Genomic DNA, 26,750 nt, shown 5'->3' with positions numbered 1-26,750 from the left:
CAAAAAGGTTGTTATTCCTCAAAATAAGATGAATTATAAGAGAAAGAATATGGTTAGTGAACAAGTGTCGGACTCCGATTTTGAGGATGAGATTCTATTACTCCAACAAAAAAATTCAAGTGTAGAGGCATACATTGACATAGTATATTGTATTTTGATGTTTAATTATTTGATTATTACTATATATTTTTCTAAGATTGTTGGTATGAACGAAGTTTAGTATTTATATTTAAGTAGTATTTATATAATGTTATGCTACTTTAACATTTGTTTCGCATTTTACATCGTAGAATGAAATGATATGAACTAAATTTCATCAGATGGTATTAAATTTGATATCAACTGCATCAAATTACTCCCTCCGTCTCAAATTATGTGTCACCATTTTCTTTTTGTTCCGTCCCAAAAAGAATGTCGTCTTTCCTTATTTGGTAAGTTTTTAAAGACACAATTACAATTTTACCTTTAGTGGTTCCACTTGATTTTAAATATCATTACTCCTTTTTTATTTGTTTTTTCAATTAAAAGTGACCCCACTTAATTTTAAATACTATTACTCATTTCTTTAAGAAAAATAATTTTGTAACTTTAACAAAGTCAATACTTATTTCTTAAATATCGTGTCCGGTCAAATGATGACACATAATTTTAGACGGAGGGAGCATACATTTTTCGATTATGCAATTGTAACATTTGACATGAATCTTTTATTTTCGATTCTGCAATTAGTAACATTTCAATTCTTTTAAATTATATTCTAAATATATGTATACATATATTACATGTCATACACACATATTCTGATCTTCATACCTATTTGAAATATTTCTCACATATATTAAATGCACAAGACATATACACAAACATATAGCGATATGCACAACTGAATGTCTTATGTACTTATATATTGTATGTGTGTAAGTGTATGTACAATGATACATAAGATATACACTTAACATACGTCAAACAAACATTCATCTCTTTCATTGCCGGTGGTGGAATAATTGTATACCGAATGTATGTTATTTGTATATTCAATGTATCACTAGATATATACTAACATACACATGCAAACTGCATGTAACAATATAATTATATGTGTTTAAATATCATTCTTATATTTTTACTGTATATATGTGATAAGGTAATTCTATGTTTTGTGTATGTGACTGGCATGTTTACTGTGTTTATTTATATTTTGTTAAAACGCTACTGCTGGTTTTATTATTTCCTTAAATTGAATAATTAAGGCCCTAAGTAAAAATTTTCTTTTTTTTTTCAATCCTAAAGCTCTTAAATCAATCAACCAAATCCAATGGCTTGCTAATGATTTGCAGTATATGCATTACAAAATTATGCACTCCTAATTGGAAACTGAATCTTCTAAATGCTCACATTCAGTATTCATAATTACAAAAGTTGATATAGCAAAATTTTGTTATCTAATTGTTATAATCTGTCAATTTTACATGTACTTAATGAATATTAATAAAGAAAACAGAGAAGAGGATGTAAAGAAGAAGACATGGGTTTAGAGGAGAGATTAGAGAATGTGAATTTGTTTATTTACTTCATTCAATCAGGAAGACAAGGTAATTTATTTATAGAACCGTTTTTATGTTAATCAATTTGGAACAAAACCGTTTCATAGAAGATTAAGGAATGATTTATATTTGTCATAGCTGTAATCCCCTTTTATAGGTATGTAATATATTTTCCATATATTCAAATTATTTTTTTCTTATTTTTAGTCATTAAAAAAATATTTATTTTTTTTTATGAATGATTTTTGCTATAACTTGCAAAGTTGAAAGTATTGCTATAACTTATAATTTTCTATCTAAAAAATGCTATTTACTTTTTTTTTCCTTTAAGTAATTGTTTAAAAAGTAAGAAATTTTGAGTAATAAGGTCTCTTAGGTTTGTGATTTTGTGTAATTTGTCTTTTTTTTTTTAATTTGATTGGTGGATAAAATAAAATGATAAATGGGATTGTTTTTAAAAAAATAAAAGTTGGGATAGTATTTAAAAATAAAGTGATGGTAAAAATGAAACCAAATAAGTGAAAACCCCTCTTGAGGTGTCTTCCAAAATTTCAAATATAATTTCAAGTTATATTTGATATTTTTATTGCCAAACAATGATTTCGAAATAAAGTGAATGAATATTTCAAAATAAAGTAAATAGTATTCACGATCAAAGAATTTGATAGTCTAATATGATGATATAATATAGATATAAATTTATTGTTATTTTAGTTATTCCCTTAAATTTAGGATGCATTCAGTGGGGGAGAAAAATACTTTCTGAAAAATATAATTCAATTTTTAGAAAATATTTTTTTTTGAAAAGTAAGTTGCTTAACAATGGAAAAAAATGACTTCATTAAAGCAACATTTCACATAGATTGTGTCTTCTTCACTCTCCAAAACACCTCATCTGCACCTTCCTCCCCCTTCCCCCCATGACATTTAGCTAGATTATGTATAAATATTTTTGAAATTATATTTTGTACATGCTTTATCAAACACAAAAAAATTATGTAAATAATTTCCTATAAAATATTTTCTAGAAAAACATTTTCCTTACCACTAAACACACCCTTAAAAATGAAATAAAAAATTGGAATTGATTCGCCTAGCGATTCAGTGGGTGTACGTATCATTTAGGGGTTTGTTTACACTTATGGAGGCCTGAATCTGAATGATTCAGACTTCAAACCATAAAGTGCATTTGTTTTTTATTAAAATTTTAGTTCTTAATAGATCTGAATAAGTTTTAATTATTCAGATCTAGAATCAAGTCTTAATAGGTCTAAAGAGATATTCTAGTGTTAAATAATATTCACCGTCACTCTATTCATAATCATCAGTTATCACCACTAACTACCTCTGCAACCGCCACCACAACCACCTCCATCATCACAACCACCATCGATAACAAATATCGCTACCACCCACTATTGTCAACCGCTACCATACCTACTACTATTATTCTAATTATATTCACCGCCACCATCGCCGTCAACAACACCACCATCATCAACTGCTACCGGTCAATCCCTATTATCGGCCAACTTATCTATCACAACTAACATCGCTAACTACTACTAATACATCACAACCTCCACACATTCTTCAACCACCACCATCATTGTCACTAATAACGCAACCTCTACCATCACTTCGACCACTACCATCGTTACAATTTATCTCTACTAACAACCATCACAACTATCTCCAACTAGCACCAACACATCGTCAACTATCATACATTCATTTTTCAGTCATCACAATCAACACCTTCAACTACTAACATCAAGCTACATCACACCACAACCACCACCACTTTGAACCGTCACCATCATAACAATCATTGTTACCACAACCATCATTATAAACCATTTTCATTATCACTAACAAACATAAATATTTTTTTTCAATCAAATAATAATTTTATTGTATTAAATTACATACTTTCTGATATATACAATTAGTTTTTTATTTGAATTTTATTTTTTATTTTATTATATATACAAATAAAAAAAATCCACATTATTTTCAATCAAATAATTATTTTATTGTATTAAATTACATACTTTTCTGATATATATAATTAATTCTTTATTTGAATTGAATTTTTTATTTTAAAAAAAAATCCACATTCACATGTTGAAAATCAGATAGTTTTAATCATTCAGTTTTCAAATCTAGAAACAATATCTTAACCATTTAGATGTGCATTCAGATTTAGACAATCTTAAAAAAAAAAAAAAAAAAAGCAAATACAGCCTTAGTAATTCAGCTAAAATGATGAGATGAAACATCCTTACATTTACATAATAAGATAGAGCGCACGACTTACAACTATAAACGCTGCGGAATTTACCTGATATTTCCATTTCCCAATGAACATAACGCACGCAACTAGAAAAAGCATTCTCAGATGAGGCATTTTCATATGATGCTGGACATTGCTTCAACAATTTTTGGCATCTGGTAACAAAATAATTATAACAACTCCATGTGATGTTATATAAATAAACATCAGTACAAACTCTGTAGATGTCAAAATTAAATGATGAGACTGGTGGACAAACGAAAAAACACGGAAGACGGGTATTGTAACCATATATAGTTTTGTAAGTCCAACCTAATAGATGAACCTAAAATGGTGTCCAGAGCAGAGTATCCCGAAAAATTCATAAGCTCACACGGTATAGAGGAGGCTATAATACTGCAAATTCGAGGGATGAATTGTCTTTTGTTTCGCTCAATAATTCTTTGAGGTCAGCCTCCAAGTGCCTTCCTATCCAACATACCTCGTTCTCATGCAGCAGATTATTGAGCCCAAAAAAAAAAAGACGCAAATTTCTTCGTATGTTTGAAATAATTCAGTGTATATAAAGGTATTAAAAGTTTATAACAATAGTTGCCTAATCATAGAATCCTCCAAAACCTGTTTAAACTAATTAGGAGATGTCCCAAGGCAGCAGCAACTGGGCATTAGTGTGGCAATCTTTGTTGTGTGACTGCCTCACTTTCAAGTCTGCAATTGAAAGCACAAAAACAATAAGACTGAAACCTGAAATTTACACCTGATGAAGTATCAAGTATATATCTCCTACCTGGAATGTCTTCTGCAATATACCTAAGGCACATGATACTTGCCAATATGCATATAGCAAAAGATTGCTACCATAAAACTAAGGAACAATTCCTGTATAATATCAGATATATGCCAAGTCGACACAGAACCGCATACCTTATTCAGAAGTGAACCTAGTATATATGCTACGATTAACTTTCTAAAATATAATTTTGTTATCTTGTACATATAATTTTGTTATCTTGTACATAAACTTTCTTGTCTGTCTTGAAGTGCTTATAATTAAATGCTTTCTCGTCCACAAGAGAAATTTCCTTAGCAAAAACCATGTTTCTTCGAACTCACACAATTCAGGTACCTCCAGACATCAAGATTTTATTGTAATTGCCAACTTAAGAATCCCATAGGGCTTCAAAAGAATCAAACTAATTCAGAGATATGCTTAAAATGCTCAAGGATTCAGCCTGTTATTGTTGACTACTTCTACATGAATCCATCTTTTGGTGTGACTCTTGCACCTTCTGAGTTGTGTCATTAGAAGTACTACAACAATCAAATTGCAGATGGGGGTGCCCCACTTTCAGTGTCGGCTTTTGGAAGTACAAAAACAATTAGATTGCAACTCGAAAGGCCTAACACCTGAAGCTGCATCAAGCAGTCTTCTACCTGGTATGTCCTCTGTCATATGACTAACATACATGATACTGACCCATACGTAAAGAGAGAAAATACTGCTACCATAATACTATGCACTATTCCTGTATAGTAATGTACAGTTATACGAACAAATCTCATAACTGGAATGTCACCTTCAACATGTCTAAAGCTAAGTTTTGAGGCCCTTAGAACCAGATGCTTCACCCAGTTGTGAACCACACATGTAACCAAGCAATCTTACTTTAATAACTTGTGTAAGATTGACAGAAGGATGTTTTTGGTCACTTTTTAGAAACTTAAAGGATGTTTTTTGTTAAGTGGAATATTATGAGGATGTAATGAAAGTTGTGGTAAAACAATAAGGATGCATTAGGTCAAAAACTCACTTGTGTTGACACTTGTACATATTGAATCACAACAAAAAAAAAAAGTTTAGCATAGATCTGTGCAACAATATTTGCTCCAACGATAATAACGGAACTCTGCAACAAAGGTTTACGTTTTGGATGAAGTAATACCCAGCACTATGGAAAGAACAACTTACTATATCACTGGTGATCTAGCTATATACTACGTCCCCTTGAAGAGACAATTACTTCTTTGGATAGGGGAAAAAGGACAAAGAAAAGTAAATCCAAGAAGACAATGCCAAGAAATATCAATATAAAGGATACATGGAAGGATACAGAAGAGGATAAACTGCAGACACCTGCATGACTTCCTACTGCAAGGTTTTAGGGAAAAAATCAACCAACAAAATGATTTCAGTCTTTCCTGAAAACGCAAAATAAATTAAGTATTCAGATTACTCAAAACCAAAACTGCTTACCTAGCTAATTCGACCAGTAGACCACAAAAAGCATCAGTAGCAGGGTTTTCTTTTCTGATAAGACCAGTCACAACAAATTCTGATGGTGATGCTGTTCCAATATCAACACATTGCCCGGATTAACCCAACAAACAGGGCACTAGCTGCAATAGTCGGACATTTTCTCACAGTTTTTCTAAGATTCTGCCGGATCATATCGGTCTTCAAAATCATCACAAGCATCCCTTGCCTTCCGTTTCTTGAAGTCAAAATTATGATCACCTGTCTCCCTATGTGAATTACTTTTCTCAATTGATTTGTGGTACCGATTGCTGGAGCTTCTAGAAAAATTCTCTCTAGAATCATTTAAATAGTCTCTCTTCTCTTGGCTGATAGATTTTTCGCGCAAATAGGTACAGCCTCGCTGATTTGGGCTTCTAGAGTAATCTTTCCTGCCCTGTCTGGACCTCACATTAATTCTCTCGGGTACTAAATGTCCATGATGCCACTGAGATGCTTTTTCCATATTTTCAGAATAATCATATTTGAAATCTGTTAAATTGACTTCTCTGTCAGTATGAAACCCTTCCTTAAAACCACCCTCCCTTCCTTTGCTTAAAGCAGATGAATCCAGCTGCCTGTTTCCAGACTCAACTTTATCCTTGTGATAATCATCAGGCCTGTAGGTTGCAGACTCTGGAAAGTTTGTCTCTTCAGCTCCTTTTGTTGGGCAGTTGATGGGATCTGCTTGCCTGATTTCCTCCATGCATTCCTCAATTATATCCCGCATAACCTAAAGATAGAAGAGGACAGCAATAAAGATGTAAAAGAAAAAAGTGTACAAGAACCAAAAGAAGTCAAAGCTGAATACACAAAATGAGTAGACGTGAAGATCAAGATTTGTAACGAGTGCAAATATTTGAAGTCCTTGAATAAACCCCACTATGTGGGAATATACTGGGTTTGTTGTTGTTGCAAATATTTGAAGTCCCAAAGCTTTCTGAATTACCAGATGGGCATCAATAGAGTTTTTGCTGGCAAATTGGTTTTTGAAGGAACAAATTCAGACTCAGGTCAATGAGTATACATGACTTGATAGCAAAATAACCGAGAAAAACACACGGTCAAATCTTAAGAAGCAAAAGATACCTGTGTTGTTGATCGCTTCAACTTTTTTCCGCGATATGACATTCTTCTACGTTTGTAATCCCTTTCCTCAGCTAATAATTCCTCTCTAGTTTTTGTTCTATTTGTGTCCTGAAAACGGCACATGAAAGATTAATAAAAGAGAAAGGGTCTAATTGATAACTAAAGTAACGGAAGCTTTAAAGTTAATTACATATTTTTTTGAACTTGGTAACTTCGTATATCACAAAACAGTACATGGGTTGTGTTAGAATATGAGTAGGAATATGAATAGTATACAAAATCCTACTTGGAAAAGGATTGTATTTTATTGTCTAGAAATAGTGTCAATGTAATTATGCAGACAACAATTCAAATAATATTTTTCTCTATTATTTCTCACATGGTATTAGAGCACTGGTGAGAAAATTCCATAAAAAAAATATATCAGGTGTCAATTTCCGGTGACTGTTTGAGTCATTATCTATTTTGAGGGTTGTGTGCAAAATACAACACCACCAAGAGGATCGGAAAGCTTAGGCGACAAAAACCCGACCAAAACCACCGGAAAGTCCCCACCCACGCGCTCCCATGCGCCTGCCAGAGTTCCGGCGATATTTGTCACGCGCCAACGCATGAGCCATTCTCCGGTCGACTTTTTCGATTTTTTCTTTTTTGTTGGGGTCGCCCAGCTACTCCGACCTCAACGAACTTTTGTTTTTCAGTTTCAGCCAAGTATCTCATATTCCGATCATCGGAACCACCCTAATTCCGACGACTTTATATTTTTTTCGGCAACTGGACACTGTTTTTTTAGATTCCGACAACATATTTTTTAATCTTTTACTTGGTGTGCTATGATTAAATCTGAGCCCTTAATGAGGAGATCAGAAAATCAAATGTCACAGGTCCATGAAGAATCGACGAGGGGAAGGTCGATTTGGAAGATCTCGTCCTAGGTGTAGTTATTGTAAAAGGCTTGGACATACTCGTGGCATATGTTACTCTCGACCTAAGTGTAGTTATTGTAATAGGCTTGGACATACTCGTGAAATATGCTTTTTTTTCCATCGTCGACCACCTAAAAATGCTCATGTTGCTCAGTCTAACACCACAGGTAATCAATGGGTGTATTTATCTGACAAGAAATATAATGAGTATGTTCAGTATCGAGCAAAGTAAGCATATATCTCTACCAATAGCCTTAACTGCACAATCTCTTACCTTTGGATCATGGGTTGTGGACTCAGGTGCTTCTGATTGTACTAGTCAGCTTACACCATGCTACGCACGCCCCAATGTTGATCCTTTAAAATTCTATGTTATATATAGTTCTAGCATTTAAATAAAACCTTCATTTGTTTGATTGATAAATTCTAAGTTAGACATCTATTATTATATTTAAATTAATGAAATTTGTATAACAATATTTAAAGTTGTTCAGACTTTTATGGCATTAATAGTCAATTATATTTTTTAAATTATTTAAGTTTTTAATTATTGTGATTTATAATATTATTTTCTTCTATTCTACTAATTAGAAGTGAAATAGTAAAATTATTATAACAAATACTTGTGGAATTTTTGTTAAGTGGTCTCATATAAGACGTCAAATTAATTTAAAATATCAAAAAATAATTTATCATTTTATGTCTATTTTATAAAATATTATTAATTTTTTAATATTTAAATGACTTATAATAATTAATTATGAGTAATGTAGTAAAATCTCGGTTAAAGCAGCTGAAGCAGTCATGTCATATACCAAGCCCAGTGTATTCCCACATAGTGGGGTCTGGGGGTAAGATGTGTGCAGTCCATACCACTACTTCAAGAGAAATAGAAACGTTGTTTCCGATAGACTCCCGGCTTAAGACAAGGAATAATAGACAAATACTTAATAAAGCATGGAACAAGATGTCAAGACAAAAATATGCCACCCACAAGGGATAATAAACAAAGAATAGTAAACACATTCGTAATAAAGCATACAACAAAGTGTCCTAGCAAGAATAATACATCTACCAAGTAATGTCCTACCCCAACGACTCAAACTGGCACTAGCCTTCTATCCTAATCCGCGCCCTCCAGATCTTTCTATCTAGGGTCATGTCCTCAGTGAAATGTAACTGCTCCATGTCCCGCCTGATCACCTCTCTCCAGTATTTCTTCGGCCTACCCCTACCCCGCCTGAAACCATCCAAACCAAGCTTTTCACACCTACGAACTGGGGCATCCGTGCCCCTCCTCATCACATGCCCGAACCATCTCAATCGGACTTCCCGCATCTTATCCTCCACCGAAGCCACTCCAACCTTTTCCCGAATAGTCTCATTTCGAACTCTATCACCCCTATTAAGCCCATACATCCAACGCAATATCCGCATTTTCACCACCTTCAATTTTTGAATGTGAAAATTCTTGACTGGCCAACATTCTGCTCCATACAACATGGCCGGCCGGACTGCCACCCTGTAGAATTTGCCTTTAAGCATGGGCGGCACCTTCCTATCACACAACACCCCCGAGGCGAGCTTCCACTTCATCCATCCCGCTCCAATACGATGGGAGACATCCTCGTCAATCTCACCATTTCCATGAATCATGGACCCCAGATACTTGAAACTATCCCTTACACACCGTCTGGGAATCCAACCTTACTATCACCTCGTCTTCCTGCCTCACGTCATTAAACTTGCATTGCTCCTGCTCAACCTGAACCCTTTAGACTCAAGGGTCCGTCTCCACATCTCTAATTTATCATTCACACACCCCGCGTCTCATCAATCAAAACTACATCATCTGCAAAAAGCATACACCAAGGCACCTCTCCTTGAATACGCCACCAACACATCCATCACCAAAGCAAACAAAAACGGGCTAAGAGTGGAACCCTGATGCAACCCCGTCAAGACAGAAAAATGCTCTGAGTCTCCTCCCGCCATCCTCACCTGAGTCTTAGCTCCATTATACATGTCCTTGATTGCTCTAATATACGCCCCCGGTACCCCCACTCACCTCCAAGCATCTCCAAAGTACCTCCCTAGGAACCTTTGTCGTACGCCTTCTCCAAATCGATAAACACCATGTGAAGATTTCTTTTCCTTTCCCTATACTGTTCCACCAGTCTCCGCACCAGATAAATTGCCTCCGTCGTCGAGCGCCCGGGCATAAATCCAAACTGATTTTCCAAGATAGACACTATCCTCCTCAACCTCAACTCGACCACTCTCTCCCAAATCTTCATAGTGTGGCTCAATAACTTAACACCTCTATAGTTATTGCAACTCTGAATGTCACCCTTAACACCTCAGGCATTTTCGCCGACTTGAAAATGCCGTTAAATAATTTAGTCAACTACCTTAAGCCAACCTCCCCAAAGAACTTCCAAAAATCCACAGGGATCTCATCAGGCCCCGTCGCCCTACCCCTACGCATCATGTGAATAGCCTCTCTGACCTCTTCTACCTTAAAACGTCTATAATAACTAAAATCACGACACTCCTCTGTGTGCTCCAGCTCCCCTAAAACAATAACTCTATCCCCTTCTTCATTCAATAACCAATCGAAGTACGACTGCCATCTCTTCTTAATGTGACCATCCTCTACCAATACTCTACCATCCTCCCCCTTAATGCATTTCACCTGGTCGAGGTCACGACCCTTCCTCTCCCTAGCCTTAGCAAGCCTAAACAACCTTTTTTCCCCTTCTTTCTCCCCCTTAACCTCTTTTCTAATACGTAAATGACCTACAGTAATTACTTAGGAATAATATAGTAAAATCACGATTGAAGCAGCTGAAGCAGGCATGTTGACCATGAGCAGCCTGCTTCACCTGCTTATTATGACATTATATAGTAAGTAGAATTTCTGGTGACAAATCACTTCTGTCTGATATTGTTTGTCACAATCTTTTCCTGCTATATCTTTAGCCAATGGAATCCGAACAGAGCCAAAAGGAGTTGGACAAGCAAACCCCTATCTTCTATCACTCTAGACTCTGTTCTTTATGTCTCTGGTTGTCTTTTAAATCTTGCATTTGTTGTCATTTGATGCGTGCCCTTCATGGTAGTATAATTTTTTTATGATTCTCTTATAATGCAAGACCGCAAAACGGGACAGACAATTGGCATAGGACATGAATCACAAGAGCTTTGCCATCTTACCTCTTCAAATTCCTTCACAGCATGCCCCATTACAGACCCGACCTTATTCACAAACGTTTGGGACATCCGAGTCTATCCAAACTACAAAAGATGGTGCCTAGTTTGTCTAGTTTATCCACATTAAATTGTGTCGTGTCAACTTGGAAAATACACCCGTGCTATATTTTCATGTAGTATTGAAAGTCATTCATAGTCTATTTTCTCGTTAGTTCATTCTGATATTTGGGGTCCTAGTAGAGACAGTTCACCCTTAGAATTTCGTTACTTTGTTACTTTCATTGATGATTTCTCGAGATGTAATTGGGTTTATTTGATGAAAGATCGTTCCAAGTAATTTTCTATATTCAAAAGTTTTTGTGCTGAAATACAAAATCAATTTGGTGTTTCTATTTGTGCTTTTCGTAGTAATAATGCCTTAAAATACTTATCCTCCCAGTTTCAGGAGTTTCTGACTCATCAAGGAATCATTCAGCTCATACACCCCTCAGCAGAACAGTATAGCAGAAAGGAAAAATAGGCATCTCATTGAGACTACTCGCACTCCTCATTGAATCCCATGTTCCGCTGCGTTTTTGGCAATGCAGTCCTCGCATCTTGCTATCTCATTAACAGAATGCCATCATCTTCGGTCCAGAATCAGGTTCCATACTATTTCCTCAGTCACATCTCTACTCTATCCCTCCCTCGTGTTTTTGGGAACACATATTTTGTTCATAACTTAGCCCCAGGAAAAGACAAATTATCCCATCATTCTCTCAAATGTGTCTTCCTTGGTTATTCTCGAGTTCAAAAAGGGTATCGATGCTATTCACCTGATCTAAATCGCTAACTTATGTCCGCCGATGTCACATTCTTTGAATCTCAACCTTACTATACATCTTCTGATTATCTTGATAACTCTGAGGTTTTACCGATATCTCCAGTCTTACCCACACCCACACCAATCTTTGAGGAATTTACGGTTACTTCTCCATCTCCAACTGCTGTGCCACCACTTTTGACTTATCACCGCCGCCCGCGTCGAGCATTAGTCCCAAATGATTCATGTCATGCGCCTGACGCTTCCCCTACTGCAGACCTGCCTCCTTCTAGCCAATCAATTGCACTTCAAGAAGGTATAAGATCCACTCGTAACGCTAACCCACATTATACTTTCTTGAGTTATCAGCATCTGTCATCACCCCATTATGCTTTTGTATCATCTTTGCCTCAATTTCCATCCCTAAGACTACCAGTGAAGCACTTTCCCATTCAGGATAGAAACAGGCTATGATTGATGAAATGTTTGCTTTACATACGAGTGGTACTTAGAAGCTTATTTCCCTTCCAGCGGGTAAATCTACGGTTGGTTGTCGTTGGGTTTGCAAAGTCAAAGTTGGTCCAGATAGTCAAGTTGATCAGCTGAAGACTCGCCTTATTGCCAAAGAAGGATATACACAAATATTTGAGCTTGATTATAGTGACACTTTCTCTCCCATGGCTAAAATAGCATTTGTCTGTCTTTTTCTCTCTATGGTTGACGTTCGTCATTAGCCTCTATATCAGTTGGACATTAAGAATGTTTTTCTGCATGGTGATCTTGAGGAAAAGTTTATATGGAGCAACCACCGGGTTTGTTGCTCAGGGGGATTCTAGTAGCCTTGTATGTCGATTGCGCAAGTCACTCCATGGTTTGAAACAGTCCCCTCGAGCCTGGTTCGGAAAGTTTAGCACAGTGATTTAAGAGTTGGCATGATTCGTAGTAGAGCTAGAGTTGATCATTCAGTGTTTTATCACCATTCTGAACCAAATTTGTGTATTTATCTGGTGGTTTATGCCGACGATATTGTTATCACCGGCAATGATCAAGGTGGTATCACTAACTTGAAACAACATCTCTTCCAACATTTACAGACTAAAGACCTCAGCAGACTGAAATACTTTCTAGGTATTGAGGTTGCATAGTCCAGATCAGGTATTGTTATTTCTCAACGCAAGTATGCTTTAGACATTCTTAAGGAGACTGGAATGATAGGATGTCAACCCATTGACACTCCTATGGATCCACATGCTAAACTTTTGGCAGGACAAAAGTGAGCCACTTGGTGAGTGATCCTGGAAGATATAGGCGGTTGGTTGGAAAGTTGAATTATCTCACAGTGACTAGACCTGACATCTTTTTTCCCGTGAGTGTTGTAAGTCAGTTTATAACTTCTCCCTGTGATAGTCATTGGGATGCAGTTGTTCGTATTTTGCGATATATAAGGTCATCTCTAGGTAAAGGATACTCTTTAAGGATCGAGGTCATGAGCATATCATTGGATATACCGATGCTGATTGGGCAGGATCACCCGCTGCTAGACGTTCTACATCCGAATATTGTGTTTTAGTAGGTGGTAATTTGGCGTCCTGGAAGAATAAGAAACAGAGTGCGGTTGCTCAATCAAGCACCGAAGCAGAATATCGAGCAATGGCTGCAGCAACTTGTGAACTGGTTTGGATCAAACAATTGCTGAGAGAACTAAAATTTGAAGAAACCGATAAGATGGAACTTGTATGTGATAATCAAGCAGCCTTTCATATTGCATCTAATCTAGTGTTTCATGAGAGGACCAAGCACATAGAGATTGATTGTCACTTTGTCAGAGAAAAGATACTCTGGGGAGATATTGTTACAAAATTTATGAAGTCAAGTGATCAACTTACAGATATCTTCATCAAGTCCCTCACCAGTCCTCGTATTAATTACATTTGTAACAAGCTAGGTACATATGACTTGTATGCACCAACTTGAGGGGGAGTGTTAGAATATGACTAGTAATAGCAACAGTATACAAACTCCTACTTGGAAAAGGATTGTATTGTAGTGTCTACAAATAGAGTATCAATGTAATTATGTAGACAACAATTCAAATAATATTTTTCTCTATTATTTCTCACAGGTTGTACTGAAACTTTATCTACAAGTGGTCCCCAAATCTTACTGCTCTATGACTAAATTAAATCTAAAACATCAATTATAGACAGTATCATTTGAGCATAACTGATTACACCAAAAACATAATAGCAAAATGCAATTAAGCTTCACATTTTGTACACTATTCTCTATGCTCTCAAAACATCTAAAGTTCCTCTCTTTCAATATTGCCCACCATATAGCAGCAGGGATAAGTCTCCATCTGTCTCTGCCCTTTGCCTGTGCTCCTGCTTCTTCCCAGCTCTTTAAAGCCTCAAAGACTTCCTGGACTGTCCAGGAAATGCTTTTAAGACTATAAAAATTCTCCACAACTGTTGAGCTTACATGTAGAAACAGATGGTTAACAGTCTCTAATGTTTCCCCACAAAGAAAGCACCTAGAGCATAAGGTTATCCCTCTCTTCATAACATTATCTTGAGTTAGGACTGCTTCTTTGGCCAACAAGCTATTCTACTTTTCCAAATTTGTTTCCACGGCCAATTTGCATTTTATTGGTTTGCGTGATCCATCAACTTATAAGCTCTATTGACTTTGAATACTCCTTTATTTTTTCCTATCCACCAAAAGATATCGTCCCATGTTTGGAGTCCGTGGAAAGGCTCCACTATGTTGAAAAGTTCAGCTACCCTCTAAACTTCCCAGTCATTAAGTTGTCTCCTGAAGTTGAAGTTCCCCATAGGGAGAAATCACCTCTTTGGTCATACATTTGTCTTCTGCAAGCCTCAATCACCCTTCTCCACAAATATTGGTTAACATTTGCACACTTTCATAACCATTTCATTCTAAGAGCTTTGCTTTGCAAGTTTAGGTTCTTAATCCCCAGACCATCATTCTTCTTCCCAGTTATCACTCATTTTCACTTTACCAAGTGAAATCCTTTACTTTCCTTATTACCTTACCATAAAAATTTCCTCCAAATGTTGTCCAACACCTTGATGACCTCTACTGGGATGGGGAACACGGACAACATATAAGTTGGAAAAGCGACAAGTACTAAATTGATTAGTGTCAATTTTCCACCCATAGACACTTATTGGGTTTTCCACCTGGCTAGTTTTTCTCACACTTCTCAATCACATTGTCCAATATATCTATGGACTTAGATTTAGCTCCCAGAGGTAATCCCAAACATGCAATTAGCAGAGTGCCAATTTCACCACCAAGGATTGTTGTTAACCAACTCATTTTGCTGATTCGATTAATAGGGTACACTAGACTCTTTCTCCAATTACTATGCATACCAGAAACCCCTTCAAACAAAACCAAGATTACCCTTAAATGATTCAGTTGATCTTCCACAGCATCACAAAAGATAAGTGTGTCATCTGCATATTGATGGTGTGTCACTTCCGAGCTATCAACCCCTTCTCTAACTACTTCAAAACCCTTATCCAACCTCTCAATTTCGTTGTCTTGATCATATTATTCAATCCTTCCATACAATTAGGAACACGAAAGGTGGCAAAGGATCAGCTTGCCTGAGTCCTCTCAATCCTGCAGGAGAACCATTAACTACAACTGAAAATCTAACTGTTGAGATACATTGCTTCATCTATTTCAACCACTTCTGCACGAAACCCATCATTTCTAATACTTTCACAAGGTATCTCCAGTGGTCATACGCTTTCTCTATGTCTGGCTTGCAAAGAATGCCTGGTTTCTTCTGCTTAACTCTGGAATCAACATCTTCGTTGCCAATCAAGATTGCATCCATAATTTGTCTCCCTTTAGCGAATACCATTTACTGAGAATCTGACAACTTGCTAATACCCCTTTCAATCTCTCAGTCAGTATTTTAGAAAGCAGCTTTTAAATACTGCCAATCAAACTTATAAGCCTAAAGTTTCTCAACTCTTTGGCACCTTTCTTTTAGGAATAAGTGCAATAAAAGTTGCATTAAAACTCTTCTCAAACACTTCATGATCATGTAAGTTTGGAAAAGTGTCCAGGATGCCCTGCTTCACCACCTCCCAGCACTTGATATAGAAACACATAGTGAAACCATCTAGAGCAGGTGTGCTTTATCAGCTGCACACAACTTGAGGCACCTATTTCATTTTCATCAAAGTTGATCTGGAGAGCCACCCTATCCTCCTCTGTTAGAACTGGGCACTGAGTATTTTGATAGATAGGTCTCTATTGGATGGATTTTGTGTACAACTTTTGGTAATAGTCCACAATTTCTCCTTCAATTTTGCTTGGTTCTTTGGTAACTTCTCCCTGTATCACCATTTGATCAATGTTATTGTATCTTCTATGAGCATTTGTCATTTTATGAAAGAATTTAGTATTCTTATCACCTTTCTTCAACCAGAAAGGTCTTGACTTTTGTCTCCAAATCTCCTTTTTCTTAAGTAACTCTTCATATTTTAGAAGTAATTCGGACTTTTTAGCTATCTCCTCATCAGTGAGTACTTTATCTTCCCTCACAGTGTCCAAGTCTGTCAATTGTTCAAGTAATTTCTTCCTCTGTATGCTCAAGTTCCCAGTCTCCCATTCCTTCATTCTTTAGGTTTGGATTTCAAAGCTTTAAACTTGCAAGCTAGGACATAGTTAGGCCTTCCTAAGAAATTGAAAGAGGACCGCTAGTTTTTGACTTTATCAATGAAGCCTATTGTCTCCCGCCACCAATTTTCAAATTTAAAATAGTTCTTGCTCTTTTCCCAAGGCCCTCCCAGCAGTGGTATAAGGATGTGGTCAGAGCTCAATCTCTTAAGTGGTAGTTGTTTCATGTTTTGAAAAATGTCATCCCATTCTTTGGATACTAGGAACCTGTCAATCCAGGAAGCACTTTTCCTGTTGGTCTCCTTTGAACCAAGTATACTTAGCATCCTCTAGTTGCAAGTCAACTAGCTTTATATCTTCAATAAAGTATAAAAATTCTAATAGAAACTAAGATAAAGAAGAGAATGAAATGAAAATTTTGCTAGTTAAATAAAGTGCACAGATCTTAGACACTACATTAACCAATAATTAAGTTCGTATGAAGTGGACAAAACTCCAAATACAAATATAATAATATTGCTTCTTTCTTTTTGAATTCTCCATATACATATATTTACACTAAAATATAAAGATACGATATAGGTAGACAGTAGCCAACTGCTACTGACTAAAACATAAAGATAGGACAAAGGCTTCTTTGGGTAGTAGGGTGTCCCCGCATCAACTTCCTATAATTCAAGATGCTTCAACTAGTAACTGTTGATAACTTCTACAGATAACTAACTACTTATATATCTTATCTACTTATATATCTTATCTTATCTGAAACTAAGACAAATTATCTCCACTTGCTTGTCTGGATTTTCTTCTAGAATAAGCCCGTAAAGGAGCAGTCATATCAAATTCCCTCATGCCCCTTGTTTTGTTTGTACCATTCTTCTTCTCGAAAATATATCGAGTGACATTAAAATCCCCACAAATGGCCCAAGGCCCTTCCATCAGTCCCCTCACAGAGCCTAATTCATCCCAAACTGTTTTTCTTTCTTTGTAACAATTAGGAGCATATACTCCTGTGATGTGGAACTTGAAAGTTAGAAGTTGTGATTCAAACTTACAAGTGATAAAGTACATTCCTATCTCCAAAACTTCTCCCTTCCAAACCTTCGCATCCTACATCAATAAAATAACTTGAAAGTTAGAAGTTGTGATTCAAACTTACAAGTGATAAAGTACATTCCTATCTCCAAAACTTCTCCCTTCCAAACCTTCACATCCTACAACAACAACAACAACAAACCCAGTGTATTCCCACCTGGTGGGGTCTGGGGGGGTAGGATGTACGCAGTCCATACCTCTACCTCTGAAGAAGTAGAAAGGCTGTTTCCGATAGACCCCCGGCTCAAGACACGCGGTACCACACCTTCCAGATATACATGTCTAACCCATCTCCATACCCAAATTTGTTTAGCCATTTCTAAAGTATTCCCTTCTAATTTTGTCTCTACTTTTGTCTCTTGAAGACAAAATGTTTGTCTTCCACCCCCACACCAGACTGTTTTTCAGCCTCCTCTTCTCTCTATTATTCAGCCCCCTAACATTCCAAAACACTAGCTTGAACTTCATCGAGAACTAGAGCTTGTATTTCCCCCCTTGTTCTTGTTCCTTGTGCTTTTGAATTTAACATCATAAGAATCTAGACTTTTCAATTCTTGTGCACCCTTGATCCTTGTCTTTTAGACTTTAATACCGTGGTCCAGTCTTCTTGCTTGCCTGCAGCTGCCTATCTGCATTAGGAGTTTTGTGGCCTCCTCTTCGAGTCCTTGAAAATCAACCCCAAATATTTTCCCAAATTTTATCAAGTTTTGTTGCACCCAGATGTTTCTTTTTCTCTCCCTTGCAAGATTTGTTGTTGCTGCATCGTTATTGGTTCAGCTTTCTTTACCTCTCAGTTGACAATTTCAGTGTTATTTTGAAAAGTTATCCCGTAATTTTCACTTTCTGCACCTCTGCTATGCAATTGCTTAACTCCTGTTGATCTTTTTCCTTATCCGATGTTGGCAAGGCACCCCATTCTCAACCTCAATTGTCGTCATCACCATCTTCGCGAAAGATTTTCTTAGTTCTGCTCCTGGATAGGAGTCATGCAGAGAAAGTTGTGTTGTTATGTCTTCAACAAAGCTAAAGACACTATGGGCTTCTATGAAACTCTGTTTCTCCTTTTCTAGATTGTTGAAAATAACCTGTGCACTAAATCTGGGCCTTTAAATGAGGTTTGTGGCATTTTTTAACCGGGCTTATATGAATAGCCCACTACAAAGGTCTCATTTCAATGAAACATGGTGGATATGAATAGCCTACTACAGAGGTCTCATTTCAATGAAACATGTACCCACCATGTGATCTTGTTGACACACTTTCTCCACTTGTACCAATGTGTTATCCTCTGATAGAATTCCTGATATGGAGGGAGTTTTGTACTTTTCCACAGTGGCTATCCTCTTACCCATTGTACAAAGGCCTTATCGGGATAAAGTGCTTCATCTCCTCTGACTAATTTTTACAACAAGATTTCAAATTGTGGTTGATATTCAGCCCAAATTGGGAAGTAGTACATGACGCTATTTCAGGATATCACCACCTCCCTTGGGATGTGCTACCATCACCTAAAACTAAAATTCTAGCCCATTTCATATGATTCTTAAGCTCTGTTTCTTCCTCCATGGTAACCCTTCGCAGCTTCCCCCACAGACTTCGCATATTTCCTTAAAAATATTCTTGGACCAAAGATGAAGGGGAGTCCCCATGGCTCTAATCCAAGTTTTCTTCACAATTGTTTCTCTTGGGATGCACCCAATTGTTGGCTCCCACCATTCGAGATAAAATATGCAATTTTTCCATCTACATTGACCTTGAATGGTCTATTCTGCCATGTATCTATTTGGGAACTTGAAGAACATCTCACCATACAACTCATAGATGTTCCTCGTTTGCCATTTACTCCCTTGTATAACACTTGCATAGGGATAATCAGCATCTGTCCTCTTTGGGCTTGTTGTTATCTATTTCTTCCTCTGGCATTTAATGAACCTATCGATCTTTGAAGCAATGTCCAACCACCCAGTACTTATTGCTATTTCTGGAATGATTAGACCTGTTCTCCCTCTCTATTTAATGTTATAATGTTAATAAATCTCCCATATCCATTATACTTTCTTGTACAGAAGTGCTCTGCATCACTTTCTGCCAACTTCCATCCCTTGATTTCCTTTGATGCTTCTTCCAGGCAGACATATATCCACTTCATCACCTTCCTGATCACTGATGATCTGCGCATCATCTTCTTACTCCTTTCCACCCACTCGTACAACTCAACCTTTCCGGTCTCCCATCTAGTAATATCAAAGGATTTAAACCCAGCATTGAAGTAGATTTTGTTTTCCTCCATCCTGTAGCTTGAAGATTCTAAGGTGTTTATCAATAATCATAGAGGGTATTGGTGGCTTGAAAGGTCCTATTCTGATGAAAGCTATCGGAAACTGAGATTTTCTCCCAGAAAATAGGAGAAAGAACACTGGGAGTCGTGCTTGGGAGCTTTTAACTTTTTTTTAGCTGAGATATTCCATTAATTACATATCACTAAATAATATTTTAGTTCACCAATTTTAAGTGAATTTTAAGGAATCAAAGTCTTAAGTTTTATCATCTCAATGTTTAATGCTAAGAGGGTGTTTGACCATATCTATAAGCTGGTCAAACTAGCTTCTTATAAGCCAAAATCGACTAAATAATTTTGGTCACCCCTAACTTATGATTTTACAACCTATATGCACTTTTAGTTTGACCAAACATTTTATAATTGTGTCCCTTGTATGTTTTTCACTCTCCGAAGTACTCCACATAAAACATAACTTTTGCTTAATATCTAGATATTTTCTCCGTCGTTCGTCTGTCTAATATGGAAACTCTTCGAATTATACTTTTTTGGTAAATAACTTAAAGGATATTTCAGTCATTTAACGGAAAAAAGTGTTTATCAACACCTTTTTATCAAATAAACTAATATCAGATTCAACACTTACTATCCAAACACGTATTTGCTTATTTATAAAATTTGTTTCAGCATCTAAAAGTGATTTTCAGCACTTTATGCTTATCATCTATCCTAACGGGCTCTAAATATAAATGTCTCATTCTTTATGTAGATACAAGCAAGAAAATTATTTGTTACTAACATCCAATAAATTTTTAATATTTTAATATTTTTTGTTTGAAAATTTTATTTAAATTACTGAATCTAGTATATAGATCCACATAATTGTCAAAATTATCTTTAAATAAGAGATTTTAGTTTGTAAGAGATGCATTTATATGATATATAGTGATTGCTCATCCTCCATTCAGTGATAGACCAAATTTGTTTCACTTAAATTTTAGGCAGAATAGAGTAGACCCTTGTATGTGTTTGTATTCTAGACCCTTCTACTCACTCATTTGTCAACTGAACCCTACGCAAATTTTAAGCCCCTCCGTCAGTGTGTCTTCCTCACTTGCTCGATATGAATGACCCATCATATCCACATCAGCAAAAATAGATGACACATCATATCCATATCATTAACCACGTCATTTTTATATTCATCTAAAAAAACAATCTTTTTTTATCCTTTATTTTCTTTTTAAAATTTTAGTTTGATACTATGTCGTGAACTCTTTGTTTTGGTCTCCGAACCTGTCTTGATTCGACGCTGGTGTGGGCGCGGGTGCAGGGTGATTCTCAAATTCGATCAATCCCAGCCGGATACTTTGACCAGAGTCAAGCACGTACATTTTAGGCCGGGAAATTCTGACCTGCAACCAGTAAGTTGGAAGGCAAAAAAACAACGGAAAAGAACCAGAGGCGCGAAATAACGAGACGAAAAGACAGGACTAAGTCTTTTGACTCTTCGGAGAAGATAAAGCAAAACCACGTTGTTTTGGTTTTTTGTTGTTTATTGAACCAGCCACTTTTGGGTGGCGGACAAAAACTGATTTTTATTTTCATTGATGTAAATTGGTCCATGTAACCCAAAACTAATTTTTGAAAGATATATAAATTAATTATCAAAATATTGGCATGCTAATTAATTTAAAAATTATCACTCATTCTATAAAAAAGAAATAGATGTAAATAGCATAGCCTAAATACTTCTTGTGTTCCTTTTTAGTTGTCATGTACACTAAAAATACTTGTTTCAAAATAGTCGTCAATTTAAAAAATCAAAAGATATTTTTTTCATACTCCTTTGAAAAGTTTTAATTATTAAATTCTTATAAATTAAAGTTTTTTTTAAATGATCATCAAATATGTAAATTTTAATTTCAAAAACTAAAAGATTTTATATCCAAATATACAAGTAAAACTTGGAAGCTTAAATTTCGAAAGAACAATAAACGCTATAAAAATTAGGGTACGGGTAGTAATAAATATCAGCGTAATTTATAAGTTGTATCATGTACCTTTGTTGTTAAACTTTAAAATATCAAATTTAGATTTTAGAAATATTTATAACTGTGTTTATAATATCAACGGTAAAAGGGTTTAACACATTGTGATTTACTGAATTTAAGGGTTCAGCTGACAAAGAGGTGAGTAGGAGGGTCCAGAATACAAAAACATACAAATACAGGGGTCTATTAGGCCATTATGCCGAAATTTTATTATAATGAAATTGGAAATGCCACTTGGGGGTCCATTGGTTCACGGGCTAGTTGAGATTCTGATGTGGGTATAGTAATGTGGATTTCAATAATACTTGTACATCTTCTAACGATATAAGTTCTTCCCTGTCAACCAATATGAGACAACAGCTTGACTAACATATAAGTTATACTAGAAATGAAAATGTCATCAAGCACAAGATAGATAATACTACCATGACTACTTTTTCTAATTCCTCCAACCAAATGACCCCTTATATGCAATAAGCGATCTTAATTTTTCACATCAAATTTCCATTTGTTCCAAAAGCACAAATTGGTCCTTTGCAACCTTCACTATTGGCAGAAGAACACTTCTCTTAGACAGTACATCCACAAACAGCTTGACCAACAAGTGCAATGAATTCGGAACTTCTAGCCAAACATAAACAGCTTGAAACACATTCCATTTTTTGTATTTTCTTTACTAGCACATTAGACTTTCAAAAATAACGGCCGTTTTGGCAGCATGTCTCTATTCAGTGATAGAAGTAGCAACTAATTAAGGGAAAATAGAAATATAAGCAGAAAAAGGTCTTTTATGTTTTACCTCCCAAAGGAAGATAGTACTTCCGGAAACTACTTCTATCCCAAATGTTGATTAACACTGGTTATAACTGTAGGGATATATATAGTTATTGATTCAAGATCAGCAACGACTCAAAGTACCATTTTGACAAGCAAACATACCTGATTATTTCGCGAACGCTGCCACAGAAGTCCATCGTGTTCAAGAAGAGGTTTGTAATAAGCGCGTTTTTGCCGTTCCTCGTCTGCTTTATTTGAAATGTACGTGTGCTCCATCGATCTGCAAAGAAAACTGCTTAGCAACATACTACAGGAAAAATACATTAAGTATATTTTTATTTCATGCTTGGAAAAAAAATAAGATCAGAAAAACCAGCAAAGACACTCCTGGACTTGACACCTTTGCACAAATTGTAGACGTTTTATATTTGCACATCACTATTTTAATAAACTGTTTGACAAAGCTTCTAATCAGCAAGCAGCTTAATTTGGAAAGTACTTTTGGTGAGAAGCAGTTCGCGTTTGACTAATCAATTTAAAGAACACTTTTGATTAGCAATTCGCGTTTGGCCGAGCTTTTAGAAATTGCTTCAAAGTGTATTTTCTCAAAAGTGTTCCAAAAGAGTACTTTTGGGGAAAAACTACTTTTTTAGCTTATGAAAACAAATTCTGCTACTTCCCAAAACACTTATTTTCTCCTCCCGAAACACTTATTTTCTCCTAAAAGCTTGGTCAAATAAGTCACTTTTTAAATAAACACTTTTAGGCACCAAAAATCTTGGAGCAAACAATCTAAGTATTTTATCGCTAACTAAAGGCCTGGAAAGAATTTATACATCTGCATATAAATCATATGTGAGCCAGATAAAACTTTCTCCATGATTCAAGATAGGCTTTTCACCCCTTCAACTTTACCTTCTTGCCATATGCATCTAGATGGATGGTCGTTACAAATCCAGCCGAAACTCTGGACTTAGTAGCAATAACACATTCATGAATCTTAACTTCAGTTTTTACCAAGTTAACCCCCAAATTTTGACATCTATGCATAGACAAATCTTCTCAAAAGAAAGCATGCACTTGCCCGAAAAGCTTAAATGTCGAAGAAAATGGTCGGTAATATGAAAACAAAACCAATAAAACACTTACAGATTTACTGAACTTTGTGTTTTTCCTATGCTTTCTTTTTGGGAAAATAGGAAGAGGCTAATGTCAATAGCACTAACAAAGTACTTGTGGAACAAACGGTGTGATGCACATCTAGACTTTTGGATACATTCAGAATACTGTTCTAAGAAGAGCAAAGGTATTATACCGCTGGTAAGCTGGAAGTGATGGTAAACTCCTTAGTGCTTTGAGCTTTTCTTCAAGTATAGATCGTTCATGCAATGCTGCAACAGCTGCTGCTACTTGGGAAACAAAAATCGGGCTTTTAGAGAATGTTTCATCCGATACATTTGTTCCCTCATTCTCCCTTCTACTTTTTAGTGGTTCACCACTTTCCTGTTGCTCTTGAAGGTTGTCATCCCCCCTTCTCATGGCAGTAGATTCATTGAACATAGAAAAACTAAACGCAGAATCACAGATACATTGCCTTAGGATGTTGATAGCAAAGGATTTCCCAGTCATTTCTCCATATAAAACAGAAAGTTGAGTTCCCAACCACACCAAGACTTGAACTAAGATGGGACACTTAAAACTCCGGTTACTCAAACTTGATTCCTCATCTTCTCCGTTGCAAAATGTACTGGATAAATCAATAGATTCCCTAACAATAGCTTTCAAACAAAGCTTAAATAATACAAGTATATGATCTCTCATTGCTAAATCAAGCACAACATTATAATACCTAGCTGAATTAACAACTACCCATGCAGATAAACACTCCACACGACTCATTGCTAATCCTAAAATTGCACGAAGAATACGATAGGAATACATACAAGGAAACTCATTCCAACAATCAGTCTCATTTCTAATTGCATATACCTCCGATGGAAGAAGCTGGATTATTTCTCTCGGAAAGACCATCGAATTTCCACCAGAACTAGCACATTCCGAAGATAAAACAGCAGGAAGAGTAAGCATTGGAGGAGTTGCATTTTCTCCCTTTATAGGAAAAGAAACAACACCAGGACAATTAGAATAGAAGAAAGTGGGATTTTCAAAATCCAAGTAGGCTTCAAGAGAGAAGCAAAGATCAGATTGTGATTCCCGCAAAGGTAAGGTAAAGGAGTTGGATGAATGAAGGGTGTGGGGGTATTTGAGGTTTTGAATTAGGGTTTGAATGTGATCGGAGGAAATGGGTATGGGTGGGCAACGAAGAGAGTGAGAGAAGAGGGAAGAAAGGGGAAGACGATGGTTGGGATTGAAAGGGCATGGATATAGAGATGGGGAGGGAGAAGGAGGAACTGGTATAATAGGAAGAAGAGAGGAGACAGAGTTGAAAGTAGTTGAAGAGCGGTTGAGGAGAGATGTAAGTGATGAGAGAGCGGTAGAAACTTCATATGTCGGAGTACCGGTGGAAGTAGGGTGGTGATAGTAAGGAGGTGGTGGCGGTAGAAAGGCGGAGGAAGGTGGCAGTGGTAGTGGCGGAGGAGGGGGGGGGAATAGAGTCATTCCTTCTTATAATGTTCTGCCGAGATTTTGATTTGCGAGTTTTGACGGCGGTGTAACCGTGAGGGAAGAGAGACCGGAGAAAATATAACCAAAATTAAACAAAAGTGAGCCATTTATTTTAATCTCGCGTTTGGTGATAGATTTTTTAATGTTTTTGATAAGTTATGTTTTAGTTAAATAATTTTGACGTTTCAATATGTGTTTGGCAATAATTTTTGAAAAACATTTTTTTTTAAGTCATAAAATATAATTTATATTCATAAATTTCGAATGGTATTAAAATTATTCATATGTTTGATATAAAATTATCAATTTATAATAAATTAGTATACGTATTTGTGCGCTATGGATAATATTAAAATGCTATTTATAATTGAGCATGTTAAATCGTATTATCTTTAAAATATATATATATATATATATATATATATATATATATATATATATATATATATATATCTACTATCTCTGAATTTATCACGTTTTATTCATGATGCACCTGAATTTGTCACGTTTTATTCATGGTACACCTGAATAATACGTGACAAGTTTAGTGGTAATAGATACTTCTCTCAAAAAAAAAATAGCTATCATATTATTTTTCAATGAAATATTTAAAAGAAAAAAAAATTCCATCTCCACAACTCCTCCCTCGTCCCCTCAATTTTCTTAACCTTTAAGCACCCCCCCCCCCCACCCCCCACCCCCGCGTCCCCCATTTTATCTCAATTCAAATGCAATTATTTGTATATATAATTTTATATATTTAAATTGAAATTACAGCAAACTAAATAATTTAATTTTTGAAATTACTTTCTTAAATTTTGTGAACATATAATTTATCAACATAAATAATTTTATCTTCATATGTAAATAATTTATACCCCAAAGAATTTTATGTTCAAGTATCTCATGGGTATGGTTCGTTTGGAATTGTTGTTAGAAAACTTCTTATTTGAGAATCACTTTTAGTGCCTGTTTGGGATTGGTTGTTCTCCAAAAAAAAAAAATACTTATTTTGAGAATTTTTTATTTTTTTTTTTTAAAGAAGGGTGTTTGGTAAAATTATAAAAATACTTTTAAAAAGTAGGAGGAGGAATTT

General features: G+C 35.8%; 1 protein-coding gene across 2 annotated transcripts; it reads right to left on the bottom strand.

Annotated features, from left to right (window-relative positions):
- Nucleotides 1-4,104: 4,104 nt before the first annotated feature.
- Nucleotides 4,105-25,809, bottom strand: LOC107871320 (U11/U12 small nuclear ribonucleoprotein 48 kDa protein). 2 transcript variants are annotated; one of them, XM_016718215.2, is made up of 5 exons: nt 24,345-25,809; nt 23,192-23,309; nt 7,223-7,330; nt 6,095-6,866; nt 4,105-5,989 (listed from the first exon to the last, which is right to left on the bottom strand). In XM_016718215.2, exons 1-4 carry the CDS (start codon nt 25,646-25,648, stop codon nt 6,270-6,272), a joined length of 2,127 nt encoding a protein of 708 aa, XP_016573701.2. In that variant the 5' UTR covers nt 25,649-25,809; the 3' UTR covers nt 4,105-5,989; nt 6,095-6,269. The 2 variants fall into 2 exon arrangements, with proteins under 2 accessions (XP_016573701.2, XP_016573702.2); XM_016718216.2 differs by having other exon boundaries at nt 4,105-4,548; nt 24,345-25,789.
- Nucleotides 25,810-26,750: the final 941 nt, after the last annotated feature.

Source organism: Capsicum annuum, chromosome 12 (genome assembly GCF_002878395.1).
Source record: "Capsicum annuum cultivar UCD-10X-F1 chromosome 12, UCD10Xv1.1, whole genome shotgun sequence".
Lineage (NCBI taxonomy): Eukaryota > Viridiplantae > Streptophyta > Magnoliopsida > Solanales > Solanaceae > Capsicum > Capsicum annuum.
This window is presented reverse-complemented; position numbering and strand designations above follow the sequence as displayed.